We start from the raw sequence: 25,016 nt of genomic DNA, 5'->3' as shown, positions 1-25,016 counted from the left end.
GTGTTGCTTCTTTGGGGAAATACATGCTGATGAGAAGTCTAACTCTCAAATGGCTCAGAAAAAGAATAAAGACAATAGCTGAGACAAACAGAAAGCAAGTGTGTAAAATGTCAGCAAATAGGGAACTTGAGTGAAGCTAACTGGGGGTTCTTTCTGCTGTTCTTGCAATTCTTCTGCAAACACTTCTAAATAAAATTTACACACACACACACACACACACACACACACGAGAGATGATTTTCTGAATGCCAGACTTTAGATTGCTTAAATGCTCCAAACCTGAAGGAGCACAGCTGCTGTATAAGTGATGTTTATATTTTTAAAATGTATAAAATATCTGAATGCATCATGACAACAGATGCAACAAAAGATATCAAAATAGAAGTCCCTCATGAACAACACAGCTCACTCCTTATTAGTCTAACCAGTGCTGCAATGTTTAGGTGCATCCTCCTAGATATCTTTCAATGAAGTTAAAGCTATTTATACATACAGATGCTCCTTAATTGATGATGGGACTGTAACTAGATAAACCCATTGTAAGTTGAAAACACCATTAGGTCTAAAGCAGGTTTTGGACTCACGATAGGCTTATCTGGATGTGGCCCCATCATAAGTAGAGGAACATACTTTATACATAAATAGGTATCATTTTAGCACCATCATAAAACTGAAAAAACATTAAGTTGAACCATGTCATAAAACAGTCTGTCACACAGCAACAGCTTTATTTGTAAACACACTGAAACACTGTAGATATTGTTCTATATATTGCTTTTTTGACTCACTTAAAAGTGTCTTCGGACATCTTGCCACATCAGTACCTTTGATCTGACTACAATTTTTAAAAATTTTGCTGTCACGAAGTAATACAGGTATCAGAATTTATTCTGTTACTGTCGGACATTTAGGTTGTTTCCTTTGTTTTTTAAACAAATGTGAGCAATGCTAAGTAAAAACCCTTATCACCCTTCACTGTGCATATGTGAGAGGATTTCTGTCAGTTAGGTATGGAGCCTCGACAATACCTACACCAGCTGTACTCTCAACACTAGTATATGAGCATCTCTCAAACGCCCCAACCAACAATGAACAGCACCGATCTCCCCAACCCCACAAAAAAACACATCAATATGCCTTTTTTTAAAAAAGCTTTTGCAGAATATACAATGCAAATGGTCTCATTTTCTATCTCTAGATTATGAGTGTGGTTAGAAAGATCTTTTCACACGTGTTAACCACTTGCATTTTTTTCTTCAGTGAAATGCCCATTATTCTTTTTATTGGTTTGTAGGTGATACAGTTTGGCTATGTCCCCACCCAAATCTCATCTTGAACCGCAGCTCCCATAATTCCCACGTGTTGTGGGAGGGACCCAGTGGGAGATAACCGAATCATGTGGGTGGCTTCCCCTCTACTGTTCTCGTGGTAATAAGTCTCATGAGATCTGATGGTTTTATAAGGGGAAATCTCCTTCGTTTGATTCTCATTCTCTTTGCCTGCCTGCATGTAAGATGTGCCTTTCGCCTTCTGCCATGATTGTGAGGTCTCCCCAGCCATGCAGAATTGTGAGTCCATGAAACCTCTTCTTCTTTATAATCCAATCTCTGGTATGTCTTTATCAGCAGCATGAAAACAGACGAATACAGTGGGAGTTCTTTATATTTTGCATAAATATATATTATTCTTTATATTCTGCTGCTCTTTTATTACATATATGGCAAACATTTGCTCCTAGACTGTCTTTGAATTTGGTTTGCAGTTCCTTTGTCATACAGAAGTTTCATACAAAAATAGTCAAATTTACTTGGTATTTGCTTAGATGCTATACTAGTTTCCCAATTCTGCTGTAACAAAGTACTACAAATGGGATGTCTTAAAACAACAGAAATTTATTTTCTCATAGTTGTGGAGGCTAAATCTGAAATCAAGGCGTCCACGGGGCCATGCTCTTCTGAAGATTCTAGGGAATGATCCTTCCTCGCCTCTTTCTAGCTTCTGGTAGCTTCTGGCAGTTGCTGGTAATCCATAGCATTCTTTGGCTTGTGGTGGCATCACTCCAATCTCTGCCTCCATTGTCACACGGTGTTCTTCCTCTGTGGCTGTCTGTATACAAATTTCTCCCTTCTTATAAGGTATCAGTCAATGGATGACAGCCCACTCTCATCCAGTGTGACCTCATCTTAACCTCATCTGCAAAGACCCTACTTACAAATAAGATCACATTCACAGGTACCAGGGGTTAGGACTTCAACCTATCTTCTGAGGGGAAAGGACGCAATTGACTCAAAACAGATGCTTGGTAAACGATTTTTATATTTATGTTCATGAGAGATATTATCTGTCATTTTCTCTTCCTGCAATGTCTTTGTCAAGTTTGGTATCAGGATTTTTCCGTCTTTGTGAAATAAGCTGGAAGTGTTCCCTCTTCCTCTGTTTTCAAAAACAATATTAAGTGTTTGATGGAACTTACCACTGAAGTCATGGGGGCTGGAATCTATCTTTGTGGGAGAGTTCTGAATTAACAATTTAGTTTCAACCAGCCTGGGCAACATAGTGAAACTCTGTCTCTACAAAAAATAAAAATAAAAAATTAACTCGGTGTGGTGGCACACCTATAGTGCCGGCTACTCATGATGCTGAGGTGGGAGGATCATTTGAGCCTCTCACAGTTTTGGGAGCCAGAAATCTGCAATCAGTATCACTGAACTGAAATCAAGGTGCTGACAGGACCACACTCCTTCTGGAGGCTCTAGGAAAGAATCTATTTCTTGCCTCTTCCAGCTTGCGGTGGCTACCAGCATTCCTTAGCTTCTGGCACACCACTCCGATCAATGCCTCTGTGGTTACATTGTCTTCTCCTCTTCTGTGTCAAACTGTCCTCCAGCTCTTTCTTATAAGGACACTTGTGGTTAATCCAAGATAATGCCCGAATCTCAAGACCCATAATTTAATCACACATGCAAAGATTCTTTTTCCATATAAAGTACCATTTACAATTTCCAGGGATTAGAAATTGGTATTTTTGAGGGCCAGTATTCAGCCCACTATACGGCCTTTTTCAAAGTGTTTACTTTCCTAAACTGTTGGGTAATTATTTGTGGCTGGGATATTTATCTGCTTTTAAATACTTCACATGCTTATCTCTGTCTACTGCAGTGCTTATCTGAAAAATAGTGGAGGGTGCAAGTAAGTAGTCTTCTGGGCAACAGGAGGGACTTTCTTCTGAATATTAGAAATATTTGGAGCTCTGTCTTGCTTCTTTGCTTCCAGTACTTCTACATATTGTTCTCACTTGAGAGTAGACACCTCTGCTGGCTGTAATTTGGTCCAAACTGGGTAAGATTATAAGGGCTAAACTGTCTTGTTACCCCATCAGCGATACCCCAAGGCTTCCTTCTGTTTTAGTAGCTGCTGACTCGAAGCTTGGAATATCCAGAGGCTACACCTACCTTCTCAGTAGTTTTCTTCTGACTGAGTTTAGGTTGGCTTCTTCCTTCAATCTGATCCCAACTTCCTTGTCTTTTAGGACTCCTTACAATTTGGGGGCCACCAAGAAAACTCTTCTTGCTTTCTAACATTTTTACAGGTTTTTTTTTTTTTAAGAACATAATTTTTGTTTTTTTTTTTTTTCCGCAAAAGACTACAGGCCAACCTGGGAGGCTAGAAGGTGTGCTCCATTGGTTTAAATTCCAAACTATCTGTAAACCATATTAGTGCCTTTTCCTTACATGATTGCCATTTCATCTTTATTTGTGTCATATAAAGTTCTTAAATTACCTCATCTTCTGAAGCCTCTTTTATTATATACTACTGTATAACGTATATTTTATAACAAGACATGTCATTTCATTAAATGAGTCAGATGAATAGGTAAAAAAGAAATGTATACAGTAATGGACTGAAAAAAAATACTACATAATTGAGGAAAGACTCTTACTTGAGAGAAGTCTAAGACAGTACTCAAAAGAACAGCTCCTAAGATGAGTAACTTTCCACTTTTTCCCAAGGTTGGTTAAATAGGTTAGAAAAAAATAATTTTCAAGTAGTTGTGCTATACAAAAAAAAAAAAAAAAAAAGAGGAACTGTTTATTATAGAGCTAAAAGCTTTAAGAAAAACAAAAACTGCTGTGTACAACTCTATTTTTAGAATGAAGAAAATAGCATAAATTTAGGATTGGATCATTCTTAGGTTAACTACCAACACATGTGGCAGATGTTTCCTCTTAAATAGATGCCAACTGAACATAAAGGAAGCAATTCAAATGCAGTATTTACGATTACACTTGAACCTTATTCCAGACTGTCTCAAGTATCCAGTTGTAAACTAAATAAATATTGTTTGTTTAGAGGCATAAATGAAGTAGTAATTGACATGCCAAGCATATTAAAGAGTTAATGCAATTTTAGACAAATACTAGAAGTACCAGGAAAGTAGTTAGCACACTTAAGTTCTGTTCCTATAATTCCATTTACTGGCACATCTCTGGGATTCTAGTTTCATCATGAACAGTATGTACCTCTAAGGCAGTGCTCCTTAATCTTCATGTGATGGCACCTATAGAGAATGGTAACATAGGAATATCTACCTGGTGTAAAAAGAAGAGGTTTACTCAAGGCTGGAAGCTAGCTGATATGGTTTTGCTGTGTCCCCACCCAAATTTCATCTTGAATTACAGTTCCCATAATCCCCATGTGCTGTGGGAGGGATCTGGTGGGTAAGTGAATCATGGGGCAGTTATACCCGTGCTGCTGCTTCCATTACAATGAGCTCTCAAGAGATCTGAAAGTTTTATAAGTGGCTTTTCCCTCTTTGCTCAGAACTTCTCCTTCCTGCCATCATGTGAAGAAGGGCATGTCTGCTTCCCCTTCCACCATGATGGTAAGTTTCCTGAGGCCTCCCCCACCATGTCAAACTGTGAGTCAATTAAACCTCTTTCCTTTATAAATTACCCAGTCTCGGGCAGTTCTTTATGGTAGCATGAGAATGAACTAACACACAGGCTTAGGTACTCTTGCTGTCCAGAAAGCTGTGGGACCAACATCTCAGTGCACCTGTAGCCCATTTGTGGTAAACCATTATATCTTGGCCTGTAGTTTGGGGAGCTGTGACCTTGCTACTCCAACTGTGGGCTGCTGATTAGTTTTACTAGGACTCTTGGGAGCTAGTTAAATATTCCACATCATGGGCTCTACCTCAGACCTACTAAATCAGAATCAGTATTTTGACAAGATCCCTAGGTAATTTGCATGTACACTAAAGTTTAAGAGGCACTACTCTAGAAAACTTTCAGCTCAAAAATTCAATTAACCCAAGAATTAATCTGTTTCATAGAAGTGTATTCAAGGGTATTTTTTATGACCTTATTAAATTCCACATGATACAGTAAAATTTAAAACTTTCATATTACACAAATTTTTCCTAATTTTTAAAAACATAAATGTTGACCTCTGAAACAGAAGGGAAACATATTTACCTGCTTGTATATCTGTCGTAAATACATGATTTCCTCCACAGTTCCCAAGGATATCAGCCTAAGCACTTTGACATCTCTACACTGTCCAATCCTGTATGCTCTGTAAAAAGATTAAAAATACAAACAAAAATCAAGTGAAACAACTTTGGGTTCCAGAGATAGCTTGGGAACATAAAAATGGAAAATTATTAAAATTTAATTTAAAAATAAACATTTTATGTTTAAATGTGCTATGTTATTTAGTAATAATTCAAAATTCAAATTCATATAAAAAGATGTTATTAAGGAGAAAAATATTATAGAAAACCTACAAATATCAACTTCATTTCTGTTAGAAACATCACCTTCCACTGTTTAAAAAATTTTCCTAAATTCAGGTTTTTCTTTTATAGCAGCTTTAAGCTTACAGATTGTTCCCCAAAGCTTTCATTTATATAAAAATCCCCAAAATGCCAACTAATCCACAGAGCCAGAAAGTAGACTAGTGGTTGCTTGCGGATAAGGGGATGGGGAAGAATGGGAGGGGTGGGTCACAAAGGGGCAGAAGGAAAATTCTGGGGTGATAGGTATGTTCATTATGTTAATTGTGGTGATGGTTTCACAGGTACATAAGTCAAAACTTATCAATTGTATACTTTAAGTATGTACAGTTTATTGCATGTCAATTATAGTTTATTAAAATTATTAAAAATAAAAAACCCCACAACTTAGCAAAAAGTAGTTAATCAACTGGAAAGTCTATGGAAGTGCTGGTTTACAGTCCTCATCTGTAGAGATTTCAATTCAGCAGATCTGACTGAATCACTCAGTTGACTGGCATCCAAGGTGTTTCCATACAGACCATGGATGGTTTTAATTAGTGCTAATTAAAATTCTAAACTGATTCATCACAGTGGTTTAACTGTGGGTCTATTCCCCACAGCTTCTCTCATATGGAGGCTTTATACGATGCTCTGTATGAGCACCCAATGCCTGTTACAGTTGCTGAGGGGAACCGGGGCAAGGCCATACTGCCTATATGCTTGAAAACATTACAATTCGGGGGAAATTTATCTTTGAACTTGTAAGGTCAGCCATATGTTATATTTGATGTTCTCTCTGCCTCCTTTACCCACCCCTCCTCACAAAGGACTTTTACTAGAGGACATCTCTGGATCGTGCAAATCTTACATCTCCAGCAGGAAATGGTGGCTCCTGCGACACAGCACCGCCAGGGGTAAGGTACTGCATTCTCACTTCCATTCTGTAACCTGGAGGCAGAGGAGAGGGGCTCAGCATCCCTTTCTCTCCTACAATGCGTTTGGGTTCTAAAGAAAATCAGAAATGGATCTAAGAAAATGTTCTTCGGATGTATGCTTAAGCCAGTTGTTTGGTGAATGGGAGAGCTTCCATTAGGATGCATATCCTTCCATCTTTACAGACAAAAATCTTAGACACGTGTTACTGTGCGCCTAAGCTTCATCATTTCTTGATCCATAAAGCAAGGATTTGTAAGTGATGAGTCTTTCACCATATGGAAAGTGCTGAGGAACTGTTATACAATAGGTAGGTCATTAGCTTTATTTCTGTTCTTAGTTTCTGCTGTCAGAGTCAGTGGAAGGAGAGGGAGAGGAAAAGGAATGCTAGTTATTCAGTTTTATTGTGAACTAACTTTCCGTGAATACCAAAGCACAGTACACTGTGCTTTGAAGAATACTGGGATAATTAATATGTCTCGATGACCTAATGAAAAAGTACAAAATACAACAAATGTCATAAGACCAAAAAAAGGGGTGGAGGGAGATTTTTCTGTGGTTTTCATTTTGACCAATTTCCTTGACAGCTGTCTGTAGAGAGAGGCTGATTAAAAGTGTTAGCTTTGCAGTAAGACCGCATGGATTCAGATCCTGACCCTGCTACTTACTGGTTGTGACCCGGAGCAAGTTACCTAAGTGCACTGTGCCTCAGCTTTCTCATAAGTAAAATGGGTATAACAGCGCCCATCACAAAGGATATTCTGAGTATTAAATGAGATAATCCATGGAAAGCACCAAGAGTGACAGTTCCTACCGTATCATAAACACTCAGTAAGTGTAGGCATTATTCCTTTGTCCTCATTTTTCCAAATGTATTTGAATAAAATTGTACACAAAGTATTATTATAAGTAAATATTGTTATTGGTTAGACGGCCTTTCTGCTTCTTAAGCGTTTCTATGTATTTGCCTTTTTCCCTCAGATTAGACTTTTCAAGTGTCTCTATTTTACTCTTTTCAATGAATTAGTTAATATTTATATTATGTTCTTGTTTTTATCTTAATAATGCAATAACGCATGTAATTCTATTGTCTTTACTTTGTTCCTTTTCTAGTTTTCTAAATTATTCTTTTACTTTCTTTTTTAATAAATGAATTTAAAAATTAAAATTAGCATCAGAATTTAAATATTGATCCACAGTAATTTCATTGTTATTTCTAAATAGCAAGTTTTTCTCTCTTGATTTCCTCTTATTATGGCAAAATATACATAACAAAAATCATTTTAAGCAATTTTAAGTGTACAGTTAAGTGGCATTAAGTATATCCACGCTGTAATGCAACTATAACACCTATATAGCTACAGACACTTTCCAAACTGAAACTCTGTACTCATTAAACAGTAACTCCCCATTCCCCAGTCCCCCAGCTACTAGCAACTACCATTCTCTTTTCTGTCTCTGTGAATTTGATGACTCTAGGTACAACATGAAATCACACAATCTTTGTCCTTTTCTAGCAAAAACAGGTATCCATTCTTTGTAGCTGATATTAGAGGAAAAACAATTCAATCATGACACCACTGAGGACGATGTTAGCTCTGGGTTTTTCATAAATGACCTTACGTTGAAGTAGTTTCCTTTTTTTTTTTTTTTTTTATTGAGACGGAGTCACTCTGTTGCCCAGGCTGGAGTTCAGTGTTGCAATCTCAGCTCACTGCAACCTCCATTTTCCAGGCTTAAGTGATTTTCGTGCCTTGGCCACCCAAGCAAGCAGCTGGGACTACAGGAGCACACCACCATGCCTGGCTAATTTTTATATTTGTTTTGTAGAGATGGGGTTTCATCATGTTGGCCAGGCGGGCCTTGAACTCTTGACCTCAAGAGATGTAAGCCACCGTGCCTGGCTTGTTTCCTTTTATTTTTAATGTGTTGTTTTTGTCATCTTTAAAAAGATGTTGAATTTTGTCAAATACTTTTCCGCATCAATGAAATGATTGCGTGTCTTTATTCCTTCATTCGTTACTGTGGTGTATTACACTGATTTTTGAAGGATGTTGAACTATTTTTGAATTCCAGGAATAAATCCTACTTTGTGTATCATCCTTTCAATATGCTGCTGAATTCAGTTTGCTAGCATTTTACAGAGTATTTTTGCATTAACATTCACAAGGATTATTGGTCTGTAGTTTTCTTTCTTGCAGTCTTTGATTTTGATATTGGAGTAATGCTGGCTTTAGAGAATTAACTGGAACGTGTTTCTTCCTCTTCAGTTTTTTGGAAGTGTTTGAGAAGGACTGGTGCAAATTCTTCTTCTTTTTTTTTTTCTGAGATAGAGTCTCACTCTGTCGCCAGGCTGGAGTGCAATGGCTCAATCTTGGCTCACTGCAACCTCTGACTCCCTGGTTCAAGTTATTCTCCTGCCTCAGTCTCCTGAGTAGCTGGGATTACAGGCATGTGCCACCATGCCCAGCTACTTTTTGTAGTTTTAGTAGAGACGGGGTTTCACCGTGTTGGCCAGGATGGTCTCGAACTCCTGAAATCGTGATCCGCTCGCCTCAGCCTCCTAAAATGCTGGGATTACAGGCATGGGCCACTGTGCCCAGCTGGATTGGTGCAGACTCTTTAAATGCTTGGTAGAATTCATCAGTAAAGTCTTAAGGTCCTGGGCTTTACTTCGTTCAGAGGTTTTTGATTACTGATTCAATTTCCTTAAATAGTTATAGGTATATTCAGGTTTTCTACGTCTTCATGACATTCTTCCTAGATGTATATTTCTAGCAATTCATCCATTTCATGTAGACTATTCAATTTGTTGGTATGCAAATGTTCACAGTACTCTCTTATACTCCTTTTTATTTCTGTAAAATCAGTAGCAATGTCTCCTTTTTTTTTTGATGTTAATTATTTGAGTCTTCTTTCTTTTCTCTTAGTCAATCTAGCTAAATATTTATCCACCATTTTCTTGATCTTTTCAAAGAACCAACTCTTGGTTTCACTGACTGCCTCTGTTGCTTTTCTATTCTTTGTTTTACTTATCTCTGTTCTAATATTTGTTGTTTCCTTCCTCTGGCTAGCTCTGGGGGTTTTCCTTTTCCTAGTTCCTTAAGGTGAAAAGTGAATTGTTGATTTAGACCTTTCTTCTTTTCTAATGTAAGCATTTACAGCTATAAATTTCCCTCTTAGCATTACTTTTGCTGCGTCCTGTAAGTTTTGGTGTGTGTTTTCATTTACTTCAAGCTATTTTCTAACATCCCTTGTGAATTATTCTTCAACCCTTTCGTTAAGCATGTGTTGTTTAACTTCCACATATTTGTGAATTTTTCAGTTTTTCTTCTGCTGTTGATTTCCAGTTTCACTGTATTGTCATTGGAAAAAAATGAAAGATTTCAATCTTTTAAAATGTATTTAAAAACTTGTTTTGGGGCCTAACACATGATTTATCCTGGAGTGTTCACTGTGTACTTGAGAAAAATACGTATTCTGCTGTTGTTGGAAGGAAAATTCTATACATCTCTGTTATAGTGTCGTTCAAATCCTCTCATTACTTACTGATCTTCTGTCTGAATGTTTTACCCATCATGAAAGACGGCTATTAAAGTCTCCCACTATTATTGCAGAGTTGTTTTTCCCTTCAATTCTGTCAAAGTTTGCTTCATACACTTTGGGGCTCTATTGTTTGTTGAATTTATGTATATAATTGTTAAATCTCCTTGGTGAATCCACTTTTTACCATCAGATAATGGCTTTCTTCTCTTCTAACAGTTGTTGACTTGAAGTCTATTCTGTCTAATATTAACACAACCACCCCTGCTCTCTTTTGGTTACTATTTGCATGAAATATCTTTCTCCATGCTTTTATTTTCAACCTGTATATATTCTTGGATCTAAAGTGAGTCTCTTATGGATAAGATATAGTTGGACACTGTTTTTTAAATCTGTTCTGCCAATCTACATCTTTTAATTAGGGAATTTGATCCATTTACATTTGAAATAATTAAGAATAGGGAAGAACTCACTTTTGCCACTTTATTTATTTTCTGTATGTCCTATAACTATTTTGCCCCTAAATTCCTCCATTATTGCCTTCCTTTGTGTTTAATTGATGTTTTTAGTGACATATTTTTATTCCTTTCTCATTTCCTTTTACATATACTTTATTTAGATGCTTTCGTTGTAGTTACCATAAGGATTATACATAATATCCTAAGTTATAACAACCTTAAATCAATTCATCTTACATTGATATCAATGTACTTATCGACATAGATTTATAATTATTTTATGCATGTATCTTTTAAATCCTGAAAATGAAAAAGCAGAATTATAAGCCAAAATTATGATACGGGTATTTATATTTGTCCATGTACTTACCTTAACCGGAGATCTATCTTTATCTTTTTGTATGACTTTGAGTTACTGTCTAGTGTCCTTTCATTTCATCTTGAAGGTCTCCCTTCAGGATTTTTTTTTTTTTTTTTTTGAGACTGAGTCCCGCTCTGTCGCCCAGGCTGGAGTGGGGTGCAGTGGCACAATCTCAGCTCACTGAATGCTCCACCTCCCAGGTTCAAGCAATTCTTTGCCTCAGCCTCCCAAGTAACTGGGATTACCGGCACCTGCCACCATGCCTGGCTAATTTTTGTATTTTTAGTAGAGACGGGGTTTCACCATCTTGACCAGGCTGGTCTTGAACTCCTGACCTCATGATCCACCCATCTCAGCCTCCCAAAGTGCTGGGATTACAGGTGTGAGCCACCACACCAGGGCTAGGATTCCTTACAGGGCTGGTCTACTGGTAATGAACTCCCTCAAGTTTTTGTCTGTCTGCAAGTATCTCAACCCTCATTTGTGAAGGGCAGTTTTGCCCAATATAAAATTCTCAGTAAACACTTTTTCTTTGTTGCTCAGTTGATAGTTTTTTTGTTTTGTTTTGTTTTCCCAATACATTAAATATATCATTCCACTGCCTTCTGGATTGCAAAGTTTCTGCTGACAAATCCACTGATAATCTGAATGGAAATTCCTTGTACATGACATGTTGCTTTTCTCTTGTTGCTTTCAAGATGCTGTCTTTGTGGACAGTTTGATTATAATGTGCCACAGTGTGGATCTCATTGGGTTTATACTATCTAGACTCGGTTGGTCTTCTTGTATTTGTATATCCATATTTTCCCTCACATTTGGAGAGCTTTTCATTCTTTCTTAATCTACCCTTTTGTCCTTCCCCCTTTCTTCTGAGCCTCCATAATGTACATACTGGTCCATTTGATAGTGTCCCATATGTTCACTTTCCCTATTTGATAGTGTCCCATATGTTCACTTTCCCTATTTGATAGTGTCCCATATGTTCACTTTCCCTATTTGATAGTGTCCCATATGTTCACTTTCCCTATTTGATAGTGTCCCATATGTTCACTTTCCCTATTTGATAGTGTCCCATATGTTCACTTTCCCTATTTGATAGTGTCCCATATGTTCACTTTCCCTATTTGATAGTGTCCCATATGTTCACTTTCCCTATTTGATAGTGTCCCATATGTTCACTTTCCCTATTTGATAGTGTCCCATATGTTCACTTTCCCTATTTGATAGTGTCCCATATGTTCACTTTCCCTATTTGATAGTGTCCCATATGTTCACTTTCCCTATTTGATAGTGTCCCATATGTTCACTTTCCCTATTTGATAGTGTCCCATATGTTCACTTTCCCTATTTGATAGTGTCCCATATGTTCACTTTCCCTATTTGATAGTGTCCCATATGTTCACTTTCCCTATTTGATAGTGTCCCATATGTTCACTTTCCCTATTTGATAGTGTCCCATATGTTCACTTTCCCTATTTGTTTTGCTTCTCAAATTAAATAATTTCAAATAACCTATCTTCAGGTTTGCAGCTTCTTCCTCCCTATCTGGTCTGCTGTTGAACCCCTCTAGTGAATTTTTCCATTTCAAAATTGAATTTCATGTCCAGAATTTGTTTCTCTCTTTTTTTAAATTTCTACCTCTGTGTTGATATTCTCACCTTGCTCATATATCCTTTTCCTCACTAGTTCTTTCTCTGTGTTTTACTTTCACTCTTGAGGTATTTAAGACACTTATTGTAAAGTCTTTGTCTAGAGCTCCAATGCCTGTTTTGCTTCAGGGACAGTTAGTTTCTGGAGATTTATTTTGTTACTCTGAATAAGCCGTATTTTCTTCCTTTCCTTTCCCTTCCTTTCCGTTTTGGTTTTTTTTTTTTTTTTTTTAATGTCTTGTGGTCTTTTCATGAAAACTACCATTTGGAAAGGCAGCCAACTCCCCTAGTCTTTGCAAATTGGTATGGAAGACCTTAATTAATTAGCAGGGTGTGTCTTAAGCCTTGGGGACAGCACAGGGTGAAGGCTAAAAGTCTTCTCAGGACATTTCTGGGTATACATCCTGCCTGGGTATGGTGCTATCTTGGCTCACTGCAGCCTCCACCTCCCGGGTTCAAACGATTCTCAGCCTCCTGAGTAGCTGGGACCACAGGCGCACACCACCACACCTGACTAATCTTAGTAGAGACGGGGTTTGAACATGTTGGCCAGGCTGGTCTTGATCTCCTGACCTGAAGTGATCCACCCGCCTTGGCCTCCCAAAATGTTGGGATTACAGGTATAAGCCATTGTGCCCGATGTCATTCAAGTTTTATCATGACATTGCAACAATTCAGTCACATCATCAGGCTTTGTTTCTAATTCTAGTTCTCTATTTCCACCACATCTGGAATTACTTCCTCTACTAAAGTCGACCTCCTCAAAATCATCCATGAGGGTTGGAATCAACTTCTTCCAAACTCCTGTTTGATATTTTGACCTCTTCTCATGAATCACAAATATTCTTAAATGGTATCTAGAATAGTGAATCCTTTCCAGAAGGTTTTCAATAGACTTTGACCAGATCCATCAGAGGAATCACTATATATGACCGCTTATAGCCTTACAAATTGTATTTCTTAATAAGAGTTGAAAGTCAAAAGTACAACTTGATCCATGGGCTGCAGAATGGATGTTGTGTTATTGTATAAACAACATTACTCTCCTTGTATATCTCCATCAGAACACTTGGGTGACTACGGGCATTGTCAATAAGCAGTAATATTTGGAAAGAAATCATTTTTTTTCTGAGCAGTAGGTCTCAACAGTGGGATTAAAATATTCGGTAAACCATCATGTAAAGAGATATGCTGTTACCCAGGCTTTGTTGTTCCATTTATAAAGCCCAGGCAGAGTAGAGTTAGCATTACTTTTAAAGCCCCTAAGATTTTCAGAATGATAAATGAGCACTGGCTTCCATTTAAACCCACCAGCTGCATTAGTCTCTAACAAGAGAGTCAGCCAGGCATTGACTTCTCCTCTTTAGTGACTACAGTACTCAATGACATCTTCTTCCAATATAAGGTTGTTTTGTTCTCATTGAAAGTCTGTTTAATGTAGGTACCTTAACTTGCTGCAGTTTTTCTACATCAGCACTTGCTGTTTCACCTTGCATTTTTTTGTTATAGAGGTGGCTGCTTTCCTTAAACATCATGAACCAATCCCTGCAGCTTCAAACTTTTCTTCTGCTACTTCCTTGTGTCTCTCAGCCTTCAAAGAACTGAGGTGTTTTAGAGCCCTGCTCTGGATTAGGTTGTGGTTTAATGGAATGCTGTGGTTGGTGTGATCTTTGATCCAGACCACTATAACTTTCTTTGTATCAGCAATGAGGCTGTTTGGTGCTCTTGTCATTCATGTGTTCACTAGAGTAGCACTTTTAATTTCCTTCAAGAACTTTTCCTTTGCATTCACAACTTGGCCAACTATTAGGTACAAGAAGCCTAGCTTTTGGTCCATCTTGGCTTTCAGCATGTCCTCCTCACTAAACTTAATCATTTTTAGCTTTTGATGTAAAGTGACAGACATGCAACTCTTCCTTTCACTTGACCACTTAAAGGCCATTGCAGAGTTATTAATTGGCCTAATTTAAATACTGTGTCTCAGGGAAGAGGAAGGCCTAAGGGAGGGAATGAGACAGGGGAATGGCCAGTAAGCGGAGCAGTCAGCACACACACAACATCTACCAATTAAGTTCATCGTCTTATGGGGGCATGGTTCATGGAACTCCAAAACAAATACAATAGCAACTTCAAAGATTAGTAATCACAGATCACCATCACAGATGTGATAATGAAAAACTTACATTCTCACAGAGACACAAGTGGCATAGAGACACAAGTGAGCATATGCCATTGGAAAAATGGTGCTGGAAGACTTGCTTGACTCAGGATCTCTACAAACCTTTCATTTGTAAATAAGGCAATTATCTGCAAAGCCCAATAAAGTGAAGTGCAATAAAATGAGATGTGTCTGTATACAGTTATTAAATTATGGTAGATAACTTTTATTTAAGTAATTTATATACTTATTTAGCCTCGTTGATTTATTATTATTTATTATTCTTTTTGAGACGGAGTCTCACTCTGTCGCCCAGGCTGGAGTGCAGTGACGCAATCTTCGATCACTGCAAGCTCCGCCTCCCGGGTTCATGCCATTCTCCTGCCTCAGCTGCCCGAGTAGCTGGGACTACAGGCGCCCGCCACCACACCCGGCTAATTTTTTGTATTTTTAGTAGAGATGGGGTTTCACCATGTTAGCCAGGATTGTTACCATCTCCCTGCTTTGAATTTTTAATCTTATTTTCAACTTTCTGTGTCTTTTTTATTTACACACGTTTCATAATAAGCATAAACCTGAGTCTAATTTTTCCTTTCTGCCAGCCCCACTTTTTTCATTCTTTCTAAAAAGAGTCTCAACATATTAATATTTATGTTTGGATTTACTTCTGACACTTCATTGGTCAGGCTTTCTGAGTTTCCCCCATCTTCCCAACACAACGATGTATTTCCTATCAAGTACTAAAATAATTACATTTTCTTGGTAATCTTATTTCTTGTGCAAGCTTTACACCTAATATCCAGTGTTTTTCAAAGTGGAGTTGAGAACCAATTGTATCATAATCACCTTGGGTAGTTTTTAAAATTAATTGTGGCAAAACACACATCACATGATTTACCATTTTAGCTATTTTTAAGAATACAGTTCAACGGTAATAAATTTGGTTTTCTAGCCATCGTCACTATCCATTGCTACAACTTTTTTATTATCCTAAACTGAAATTCCATACCCATTACACAATACTTCCCCATTCCTCCCTATCCTTATCCCCTAATAAGCACTGTTCCACTTTCTATCTCTATGGATTTGACTATTCCAGGTATTTCGTAAAAGTAGAGTCATACAATATTTGTCCTTTCATAGCTGGCTTATTTCATGTAGCATAACGTCTTCAAGGTTTGTCTATGTTGTAGCAATGATCAGAATTTCATTTCTTTTTAAGGCTGAATAGTATTCCATTTTATGTGTATGTCATATTTTGTTTATCCATTCATCCATCGATGGACACCTGAGTTGCTTCCACGTTTTAGCTATTGTGAATATAGGTGCTATGAACATGAGTGTACAAATATCTCTTCAAGTCTCTGCTTTCAATTCCTTTTGGTTTATACCCAGAGTGGAAGTGTAATTGCTGGATCCTGTGGTAATTTTATGTTTAAGTTTTTGAGGAACCACCACGCGGTTTTCCACAGCAGCTATGCCACTTGACACTTCCATCCACAATGCACAAGGGTTCTAATTTCTCCATATCCTCAACTAGGACTTGTTGTTTTCCATTGTTGCTTTTATTTTTACAACAGTCATCCCAATGTGTGTGAAGCTGTATCTTATTATATGTTGTATAACAGCATCCTATTCTTATTTTATTCCCTTCAATGTCTGTTTTCACCTTTGTCCTTTGCTTTCTTGCTAGGCTAGCTTTATTAAAATGTTTCATAATTCTTCATTTCCCATTCATAATTAAAATGATGACTAGGTGAATCACTGGAAAGCCGGTCTGTGTTTCCACACAGGTAACACGTGTATTTCCCCTTTTCATGTCCTAGGGAGATCTGGAAGTACTACAGGCTTTGCTCTGGCTTTATGATCTGGTTCCAACACCCATTCTAGGAAGCTTTCTACAGTCAGATTCCCCATTTATTTATAAAATATGTAAAATTATTCTTTCAGCTTTAATCAAAGAGTACCTGTTACAGCCAAACTCTCTGTAAAGTAGGGTGTGGGAGGGGAATTTGTACTAGAGTCAGGACATTATCAGTTTTCCAGAAGGATGCACTCTGTCTACTCCCACATACTGTAGTTGCAACCCCATGCTTAAAATTTCTGTATTCTTTCCTGTAGACTTTGTAGTATTTCTCTGCTGATATCCTGATCATAGATTCTACTTGCTTTTTATCTTCCAGGAGTTTCTCAAAACTTCTAATCTACTAGTATAGAACTATCCTATTTTCCTGCAGTATTAGGAATTTACATTTCTGTCATATTAACAGGATTCTGAGATGGATGAAAAATAAATGGCTACTTTTGGACTGTTATTTGGCTTGAGAAGGTCAGGATTATCTTAAATATACGTTTTTACAAGTTTTCCCCTTTCTTCTAATCATAGACATAGTATAAGCAACCTTAAAAGTTCAAGAGTATTTTTAGATTAAGTGTTTGCAGATCACTTTAAATTTTGTCAGTATTATACCTGTCAATGGCTTGAAGATCATTGGCTGGATTCCAAGCAGGATCAAATAATACAACAACATTGGCACCGACAAAATTGAGGCCTAGTCCACCAGCCCTGGAGGAAAGAGAAAAAAAAAAGCACATTAGAACAGCAAAAACTGATTGTGCTATAACTCAACTGTGCCAGGTTTCTATAGCCAAAACAGTACAATATCTCATTAATTTCATCAAAGTAAGGTGGTGATTAAAATACAAATATGCCACAAATAAAATATTTAAGGCACAATTTTATTTCTACCACTCTAGAAAATCCCTTAAAAACTGGCCATTAGAGCCCATGGAAATAGGTTGTGCTGGTTTTTACTTTTTTGTGATACTCAAATACTGTTTCTGCAAGATTTTCCTAACATAATTTTTAAAAACTGTTAGTACATTCTAGCTAAATAAAGTAATATACACATTTAAAAACTCAATTCAGGAATAGATGCACATCTTCTTCTTCCACTAAGTGCAGCTAAAACTCTGGATATTACACAGAAAATAAACGTAAAACTCTGAAAGGTACAGAGAAGATAGGCAGGCTAGGGACTACAAGGCCTAAGGAACGGCATGACAGTGAAAGCTTAGCTTTCCTTTTTGCTTAAGATACCACAGGCTGGGTTCCTAACATATCCCAAGCAGTCGGAAATGCCAAAAGTCACAGACAAAAAAAAAAAAAAAAAAACTAAAGAAAAAAAAATCCCAAAAAGAGCCTTTTCCCTTTAGCCAAAGAACCAGGAAAGGTATAGCCTTGAAAGGCAGAAAAATGTGAGACAATAACCACTCTACTCCTGCCAAACACCAAGGAACAATCTGTGGCCCCATCCCTACCTTAGTCACCAAAGGATGAATGAGTATGCTCGACTTCTACTCTTGCCTGGCTATAATGAGACACTACCACGGATTCCTGCTAGGGTGGTGTCACAGAAGCATGAGTGAGGAGCCAGAGCTTTCATTTTCTGCCCAATGATAACAGGGTCTCCCTTCATGGTGTCAGGGGACGCCAGGTGGGAGCGGTAGTAAAGCACTTCCCTCTCAGGCTATCAGCAGAGACCAAATATGGAACCTGGCTTTCCACCCCTACTTGGCTGCCATGGTGTCAGAGGAGGTATACTAAAATGGAAGATTTAAATCAGATGCAGAGTCTCATAACACAATACTCAAAATGTCCAAGATACGACGATACAATTAAAAAAATCACTTATACCAAGAACCAGGAAAATTACAGCCTGAATAAGACTGAGATGAATCAGATGTTAGAATTACCTGGCAAGAATTTTAACAAAGTCATCAAAAAAAGTTTCAACAATTACAAACATGCTCGAAACAAACAAAAAATTGAGTCTCAGCAAAAAAAAAAAAAAAAAGGATATAAAGAGCAAAATACAAATTTTGGAATGGAAAATAGCTGAAATACAAAACTTGCCAAATGGGCTCAATACTACAGTGGAAAAGACAAAAGATAGAATCAAGAACCAATATCAATTATGAAATGTGAACAACAGAGAGAAACATCAGAAACCATGGAGATCAGAAGAAAGTGGCATATCTTTCAAGTGCTGAAAGAAAGGAACTGTCAACCCAGAATTCTATACTCAATGAAAATATCCTTCAGAAAGGGAAGGGAGATATGACATTCTTAGACTAAGGAAAACTAAGAGCACCTGTTACCAGCAGACTTAACCTAAAAGACTGGTGGCTAGAAAGTTCATAAGGAAGAGAAAAAAAGATAGCAGAAGAAGGCTTGGAACTACAGAAAGGAAAGAGGAAGATCAGAATAGGTTAAAATAGGGGTGAATATAAATACTACTTTATTTCTCATGAGTTTCATAAATCACTTTCATGGTTAAAGGAAAACTGCAACACAATCTGATATGCTGCTTAAGGTATGTGGAAGAAATATCTAAGACAATTATATCTTAAAAGTGGAGTAGGAAAAGAAGCTTAAATGTAAGTAAAATTTCTATATGTCATTCAAACTAGTAAACCTGTTTATCAGTAGACTGTGAGAAGTTACTATGTACAATGTAATACCCAGAGCAACCACCAGGAAGCTACACAAAGCAATATACTAAAAAACATAGACAAAACAAATACATAAACAAATACAGAATCCTAAAAAAATGTCTAAATAAGAGAAACAGTGGAACCAGAAATAGGAGATAAAAATATAAAAGTTAAATAAAAAATATAAATAATTACCTTCAATATAATGGCCTAAATACACCATTTAAAATCATAAGATTGGCAAGGTAGATTGAAAAAACAATATGCTCTCCACAAAAAAAAACAAAACAAATAAAAACAAAAAACAAACAAACAAAAAAAACACTTTAAATATGATGACATAGCTAGGTTGAGAGTGAAAGGATGATAAAAGATAAACCAGGCAATTATTAAAGAAAAAAGCAAAACTGGCTATATTAACATCAGTCCAAGTATATGTCAGAGCAAAGAAAGTTACTAGTGAAAACAGGGACAATGCATAAGGACAAAAAGATCGACCTGCCAAAACACCAAACAGCACCAGAACAGCAGAGCTGAGAAACACATGACGTCAGATCAATCAAGCTGAAAAGAGAAACAGACAAATGTACAACTACAGTTGAGGATTTCAACATCCCACATTCAGCAACTGGTAGAACTCCTAGAGAGAAAACTGGCAAGGATAGAAAAGAACCAAATGGCCCACCAACAGGATCTAAATGACATATACAGAAAACTCCACCTAGAACAGTACAATACACACACTTTTTTTTTCCTGGTTCCTATAGAATATTCACCAAGGTAGATCAAATCCTGGGCCATAAAACAAACCTCAACAAACTAACTTAAAAGAACTGAAATTATACGGATATATACTGAATATAATGGTATTATACTGAGTATGTTCTCTAACAGTAATGGAAACAAACTAGCAACACATTTCAGGAGGACGACAAAAAAAAATTCCAAACACTTAGAAATTGAACAACATACATCTAAACAGCTCATGAGTCAAACAAAATCTGAAATCCCCAAAAATTGTGAAAAAAAATACAAGGAGAAATAAATGATAATGTAACACAAATGAAAACACAACATATGAAAACATGCAGGATGCAGCTAAGCAGGGCTTAGGAAAATTTATAACACTAAATGCTTATATTAGAAAAAAGCTAAAGGTCTCAAACCAATCATCTGAAGTCCTCCCTTTAAAAAACCAGAAAGCCGGGCGCGGTGGCTCAAGCCTGTAATCCCAGCACTTTGGGAGGCCGAGACGGGCGGATCACGAGGTCAGGAGATCAAGACCATCCTGGCTAACATGGTGAAACCCCGTCTCTACTAAAAAATACAAAAAACTAGCCGGCCGTGGCGGCGGGCGCCTGTAGTCCCAGCCACCCGGAAGGCTGAGGCAGGAGAATGGCGTAAACCCGGGAGGCGGAGCTTGCAGTGAGCTGAGATCTGGCCACTGCACTCCAGCCTGGGTGACAGAGCCAGACTCCGTCTCAAAAAATAAAAATAAAAAACCAGAAAAAGCAGCAAAAAAAAAAAAAGCAAGCAGAGGAAAGTAACAAAAAAGCAGAATCAATAAAGTTGAACACAGAAAAATAACAGAGAAAAATCAATGAAAAAAAGCTGATTCGTTGCTAAACTAGCAATGACAAAGATAAAAGAAAATACACAAATTACCAATATTAGGAATGAAGTAAGGGATATCACTACATATCCTACTGCTATTAAAAGGATAAATGAATGCTATAAAAAATTTTATGGTCATAAATTCAACAAGCTAGAAGAAAAACAATTCCTCAAAAACTGCAAACCACTGAACTCAACTAAATGAAACAGACAACCTGAATAGTCCTATAACCATTAAAGAAATTGAGTATGTATTTTAAAAAACTCTTAGGGAAAAAAAATAACCCCCTCCAGGCCCAGATGATTCCACTGGAGAATTTTACCATTTACAGAAGCATTAACACCAGCTTTATACAATAAGCACATGAAGAGATGTTTAATATCATTAGATATTAGGTAAATGCAAATCCAAACCACAATAACATGTCTCTACATGCCCATCAGAATGGCTAAAATAAAAAAATAGTGATAGCAAACGTTAGTGAAAAAGGAGAGGAACTTGATCACTCACACACTGCTGTTGGGAATATAAAACCATACAGCCACTTTGGAAACAGTTTAGCAACTTCTTATAAAACAAAATATGCAACTACCACGTAATGCAGCAGTTGCACTATTTATCATTTATCCCAGAGGAACGAAAACTAATGTTCAAACAAAAATCTGTACACAAATGTTAATAGCTTTATCTGTAATAGCTGAAAACTGGAAACAACCCAGATGCCCTTCAACAGGTGAATGTTTACACAAACTGGTATCCATATCATGAATACTAAGAGCAATAAAAAGAAAAGAACCATTGATACATATAACAACTGGATGAATTTACAGGGAAGTATGCTGAGTGAAAAAAGCCAGTCCCAAAAGGTTACATACTTTATGACTCCCTTTACATAACGTTCTTTTTTTTTTTTTTTTTTTTTTTTTTTTGAGACGGAGTCTCGCTCTGTCTCCGGGCTGGAGTGCAGTGGCCGGATCTCAGCTCACTGCAAGCTCCGCCTCCCGGGTTTACGCCATTCTCCTGCCTCAGCCTCGAGTAGCTGGGACTACAGGCGCTGCCACCTCGCCCGGCTAGTTTTTTCTATTTTTTAGTAGAGACGGGTTTCACCGTGTTAGCCAGGATGGTCTCGATCTCCTGACCTCGTGATCCGCCCGTCTCGGCCTCCCAAAGTGCTGGGATTACAGGCTTGAGCCACCGCGCCGGCCACATAACGTTCTTATGTTATTCTAAATTATAGAAATGGAGAACAGATTAGTGGTTTCTAGGGCTCAGGGAGAAAGGGGAGAGAGGAAAGTAGATGTGGCTATTAAAGGACAGCATGAGGGATTCTTGTGATAGAAATCTTATGCTCTTCACTGTATCAACGTCAGTATCCTGGTTGTGATAATGTACTACCGTTTTACAAGATATTACATGGGGGAAACTGGGTAAAGAGGGCCTGGGATCACTCTGTATTATTTCTTAAAACTACTTGTGAATCTAGAAATATCTCAGAATAAAAAGTTTAATTTAAAAATATGGCTAACAATAACATACAGATAGTCTTAACACAGAATGGATTCTTAAGTACAGATTATTTCCACACCACATGTTGATCACAATGCAGGCAGGCAGGGTGCTACTGCACATACTTCAGGCTTGTCACAGTAAATACAGAGAGCGCCAAGAGTTACACCACAACAGGATGCCACACGTTCTCTCTCCAAAAGGAAGAGAACAAGATGAAATAACATCAACGCTCATTTTATAATGAGCTACATCTAATACTTCCCTGGGCCCAGAGTTCTTTTTCTCCATATACTTCCTCTTCGGGCTGGTGATGCCAACCATATACTCACTCATCAAAGTCAAAAGCCAAGTATCATTATAGACGTTTTCTTCTCCATCACCACTTCCCTTTCCCACTAAAAGCTAACCAGTATCAAGTCCTGTCACATTTAGCTCAGAAATGTTTTTCTCTTGAGTCCCTTCTCCATTGCTGTCACCACTGCCCTTTTTAGAGCTATCAGATTGCACTTGCATGTATTACTTCATTGGCCTTCTAATTGTCCTCCCTTACTTCAGACCTTACATCCATGCCCATTCTCACATTACATAAAAATTATTTTAAGCACAGAATATACAGAACTAAGTGTACCACTCAACTGGAAAATTTTACTTTTGCAGTATAGTCCCCCAAATCCTTAACTTAATCCTTACAAGTTAATAAGTATGAAAGCATTGTAGTTCAAATTATAGGGTTTGCTTAGAAAGCTGTTTGTAGTTTAAAACCCATTAATTCCTATTCATCAGAGACCAATAGGCCTCAGTGACCAGGCCCACCATCTCTGCAGCTGACATCACAGCAGTCATTCTTGATGCCTATCCCACAAGTGACCAAAACACTTCAAGTTACCTTCATACAATTTTCTCCGCTCTCTTATTTACCTGGCTAACTTCTCCTTGTCCTTCAAGTGTCACTAACAAAGCCTGAACTAAATCTCTCTCCTCTGTGCCTCCTCCCACCCTGCATTCACCATACTGTATTGAACTATCCTTTTACATGTTTCTGAAAAACTCCTGCACCCCTCTACTTTTTGAGTTATAAACTTTGAGAGACATGTCACTCTCTGACAGGCCCTGTCACACAGTGGATACTTACACTCTCTTTGTTAAACTGAGCTTCATTAAAATAACCCAGGAGTTCTCCCATGGAGTCATACACCCAAGCTGTTGCCTCCACAAATCCTAAACACTAATCACATAAGTTCTCTAGTCATTTTGGTACCTATGCTATTCTCTCTGCCTAAAATGCCCTTTGCCAAAACCTGCTTTTCCTTTTCTTTCTAACAAAATATTATCTCCAAAGAACAGTTAAAATATCACCACCCTTCCATGGGACTTTCTGATCTATCGGTTTCTTAAATGCCTACGATCTTCACACCTTACTCCGTAGAGCATGCGCCGCCCGACATGGCTCTTCAAAGGCAGAAATTCTCATCTTTTTCTTGCTGCACATTAAGGGTCCATGACAATATTAATAGTTGAACAAAAAGGTGTGAGACTGAGACAAAATAAAGCAGTAAAGGCAGATTTTAATAACCGGCATATAATATGATTCTCATTATTTATTTGAAAAGAGTGGTTTAGAATCTCTTTCTCTTGGGGTGCATAACAAAAGAAATGTCCTCATTTTTCTGGGAGAGTTGACAGTGTTTTGGAATAATGTTATGAGAGACAGAAAATGATGTTTCTCTAGAGCCTCTCAGAGCTCATGATTCCTGGTGTTCAACTACCTAGAAGCACTTAATATCATCTGGAAAACTTTACTTTTGCAGTACAGTACCCCAGAACCTTAACTTAATCTTTACAAGTTAATAAGTACGAAGAAAGCATTGTAGTTCAAATGACATGGCTTGCTTAGAAAGCTGTTTGTAGTCAACTAGTGTATGATTCTGAAAGTCAAAACCAAGAACGAAGGTGTGCCTAGTATTCATGCTACAGAGTCTTTCTGCCACTTAACCCACTTTTGGAAGCCAAAAGTTTTGTCTTCATTTAACTTCGCCTGTGGTTAAGGTAATAGTGAAGAGAAGTCACTAAAGATATATTTTTTGGTAGTTTTTATTATTAGTATAAAAATTACGTACTGGTTTTGCTAGATTCATTTTTCTATCAGCATACTACTCATTTCTTTTGGAATAAAATTTCTAAAGGAAACTTTTGGCAAAACTGAATGTATATAATGTTTATATACTGAGTTGAAGATTCCAGCTGCCTATATAACTTTAAATAACAATTGTGATCTTTCCATGTTTTAAACTATCTGACCTACATATCCTATATTTAATACTGTGTAAGACAACAATGATAAATTTTTACATTTTTACAGAGAGAAGGCAAAACCAAAATCCAAGAACACAATGATTTTCTTTCTCTTCCTCAAGTGTTTTCCTAAGCCCAGCTGCCTTTCAGACTTTTCTGTGAGGCTTCACATTGTCATTTTCCCTCATCAGCTGCCCACACTGTATCACAAAACAACTCATA

At 37.5% G+C, this 25,016-nt stretch overlaps 1 protein-coding gene and 1 long non-coding RNA gene across 10 annotated transcripts in view; both read right to left on the bottom strand.

Annotated features, from left to right (window-relative positions):
- The window catches only part of ERCC6L2 (ERCC excision repair 6 like 2), a 136,478-nt gene that overhangs the window by 52,395 nt on the left and 59,067 nt on the right, over nt 1-25,016 (bottom strand). For all 9 annotated transcript variants that reach the window (XM_033236637.1, XM_033236640.1, XM_033236645.1 and 6 more), the window contains 2 exons: nt 17,352-17,447; nt 5,478-5,577 (listed from right to left, as the gene is read on the bottom strand). In XM_033236637.1, coding sequence (XP_033092528.1) covers nt 5,478-5,577; nt 17,352-17,447 — 196 coding nt within the window. The remainder of the gene's footprint in view (nt 1-5,477; nt 5,578-17,351; nt 17,448-25,016) is intronic.
- LOC117098278 lies at nt 11,627-13,262 on the bottom strand. The gene is made up of 2 exons (XR_004443304.1): nt 12,542-13,262; nt 11,627-12,002 (listed from the first exon to the last, which is right to left on the bottom strand). It is a non-coding gene; the product is annotated as an uncharacterized LOC117098278 (long non-coding RNA).

Source organism: Trachypithecus francoisi, unplaced genomic scaffold (genome assembly GCF_009764315.1).
Source record: "Trachypithecus francoisi isolate TF-2019V2 unplaced genomic scaffold, Tfra_2.0 Lachesis_group16, whole genome shotgun sequence".
Classification (NCBI taxonomy): Eukaryota; Metazoa; Chordata; class Mammalia; order Primates; family Cercopithecidae; genus Trachypithecus; species Trachypithecus francoisi.
This window is presented reverse-complemented; position numbering and strand designations above follow the sequence as displayed.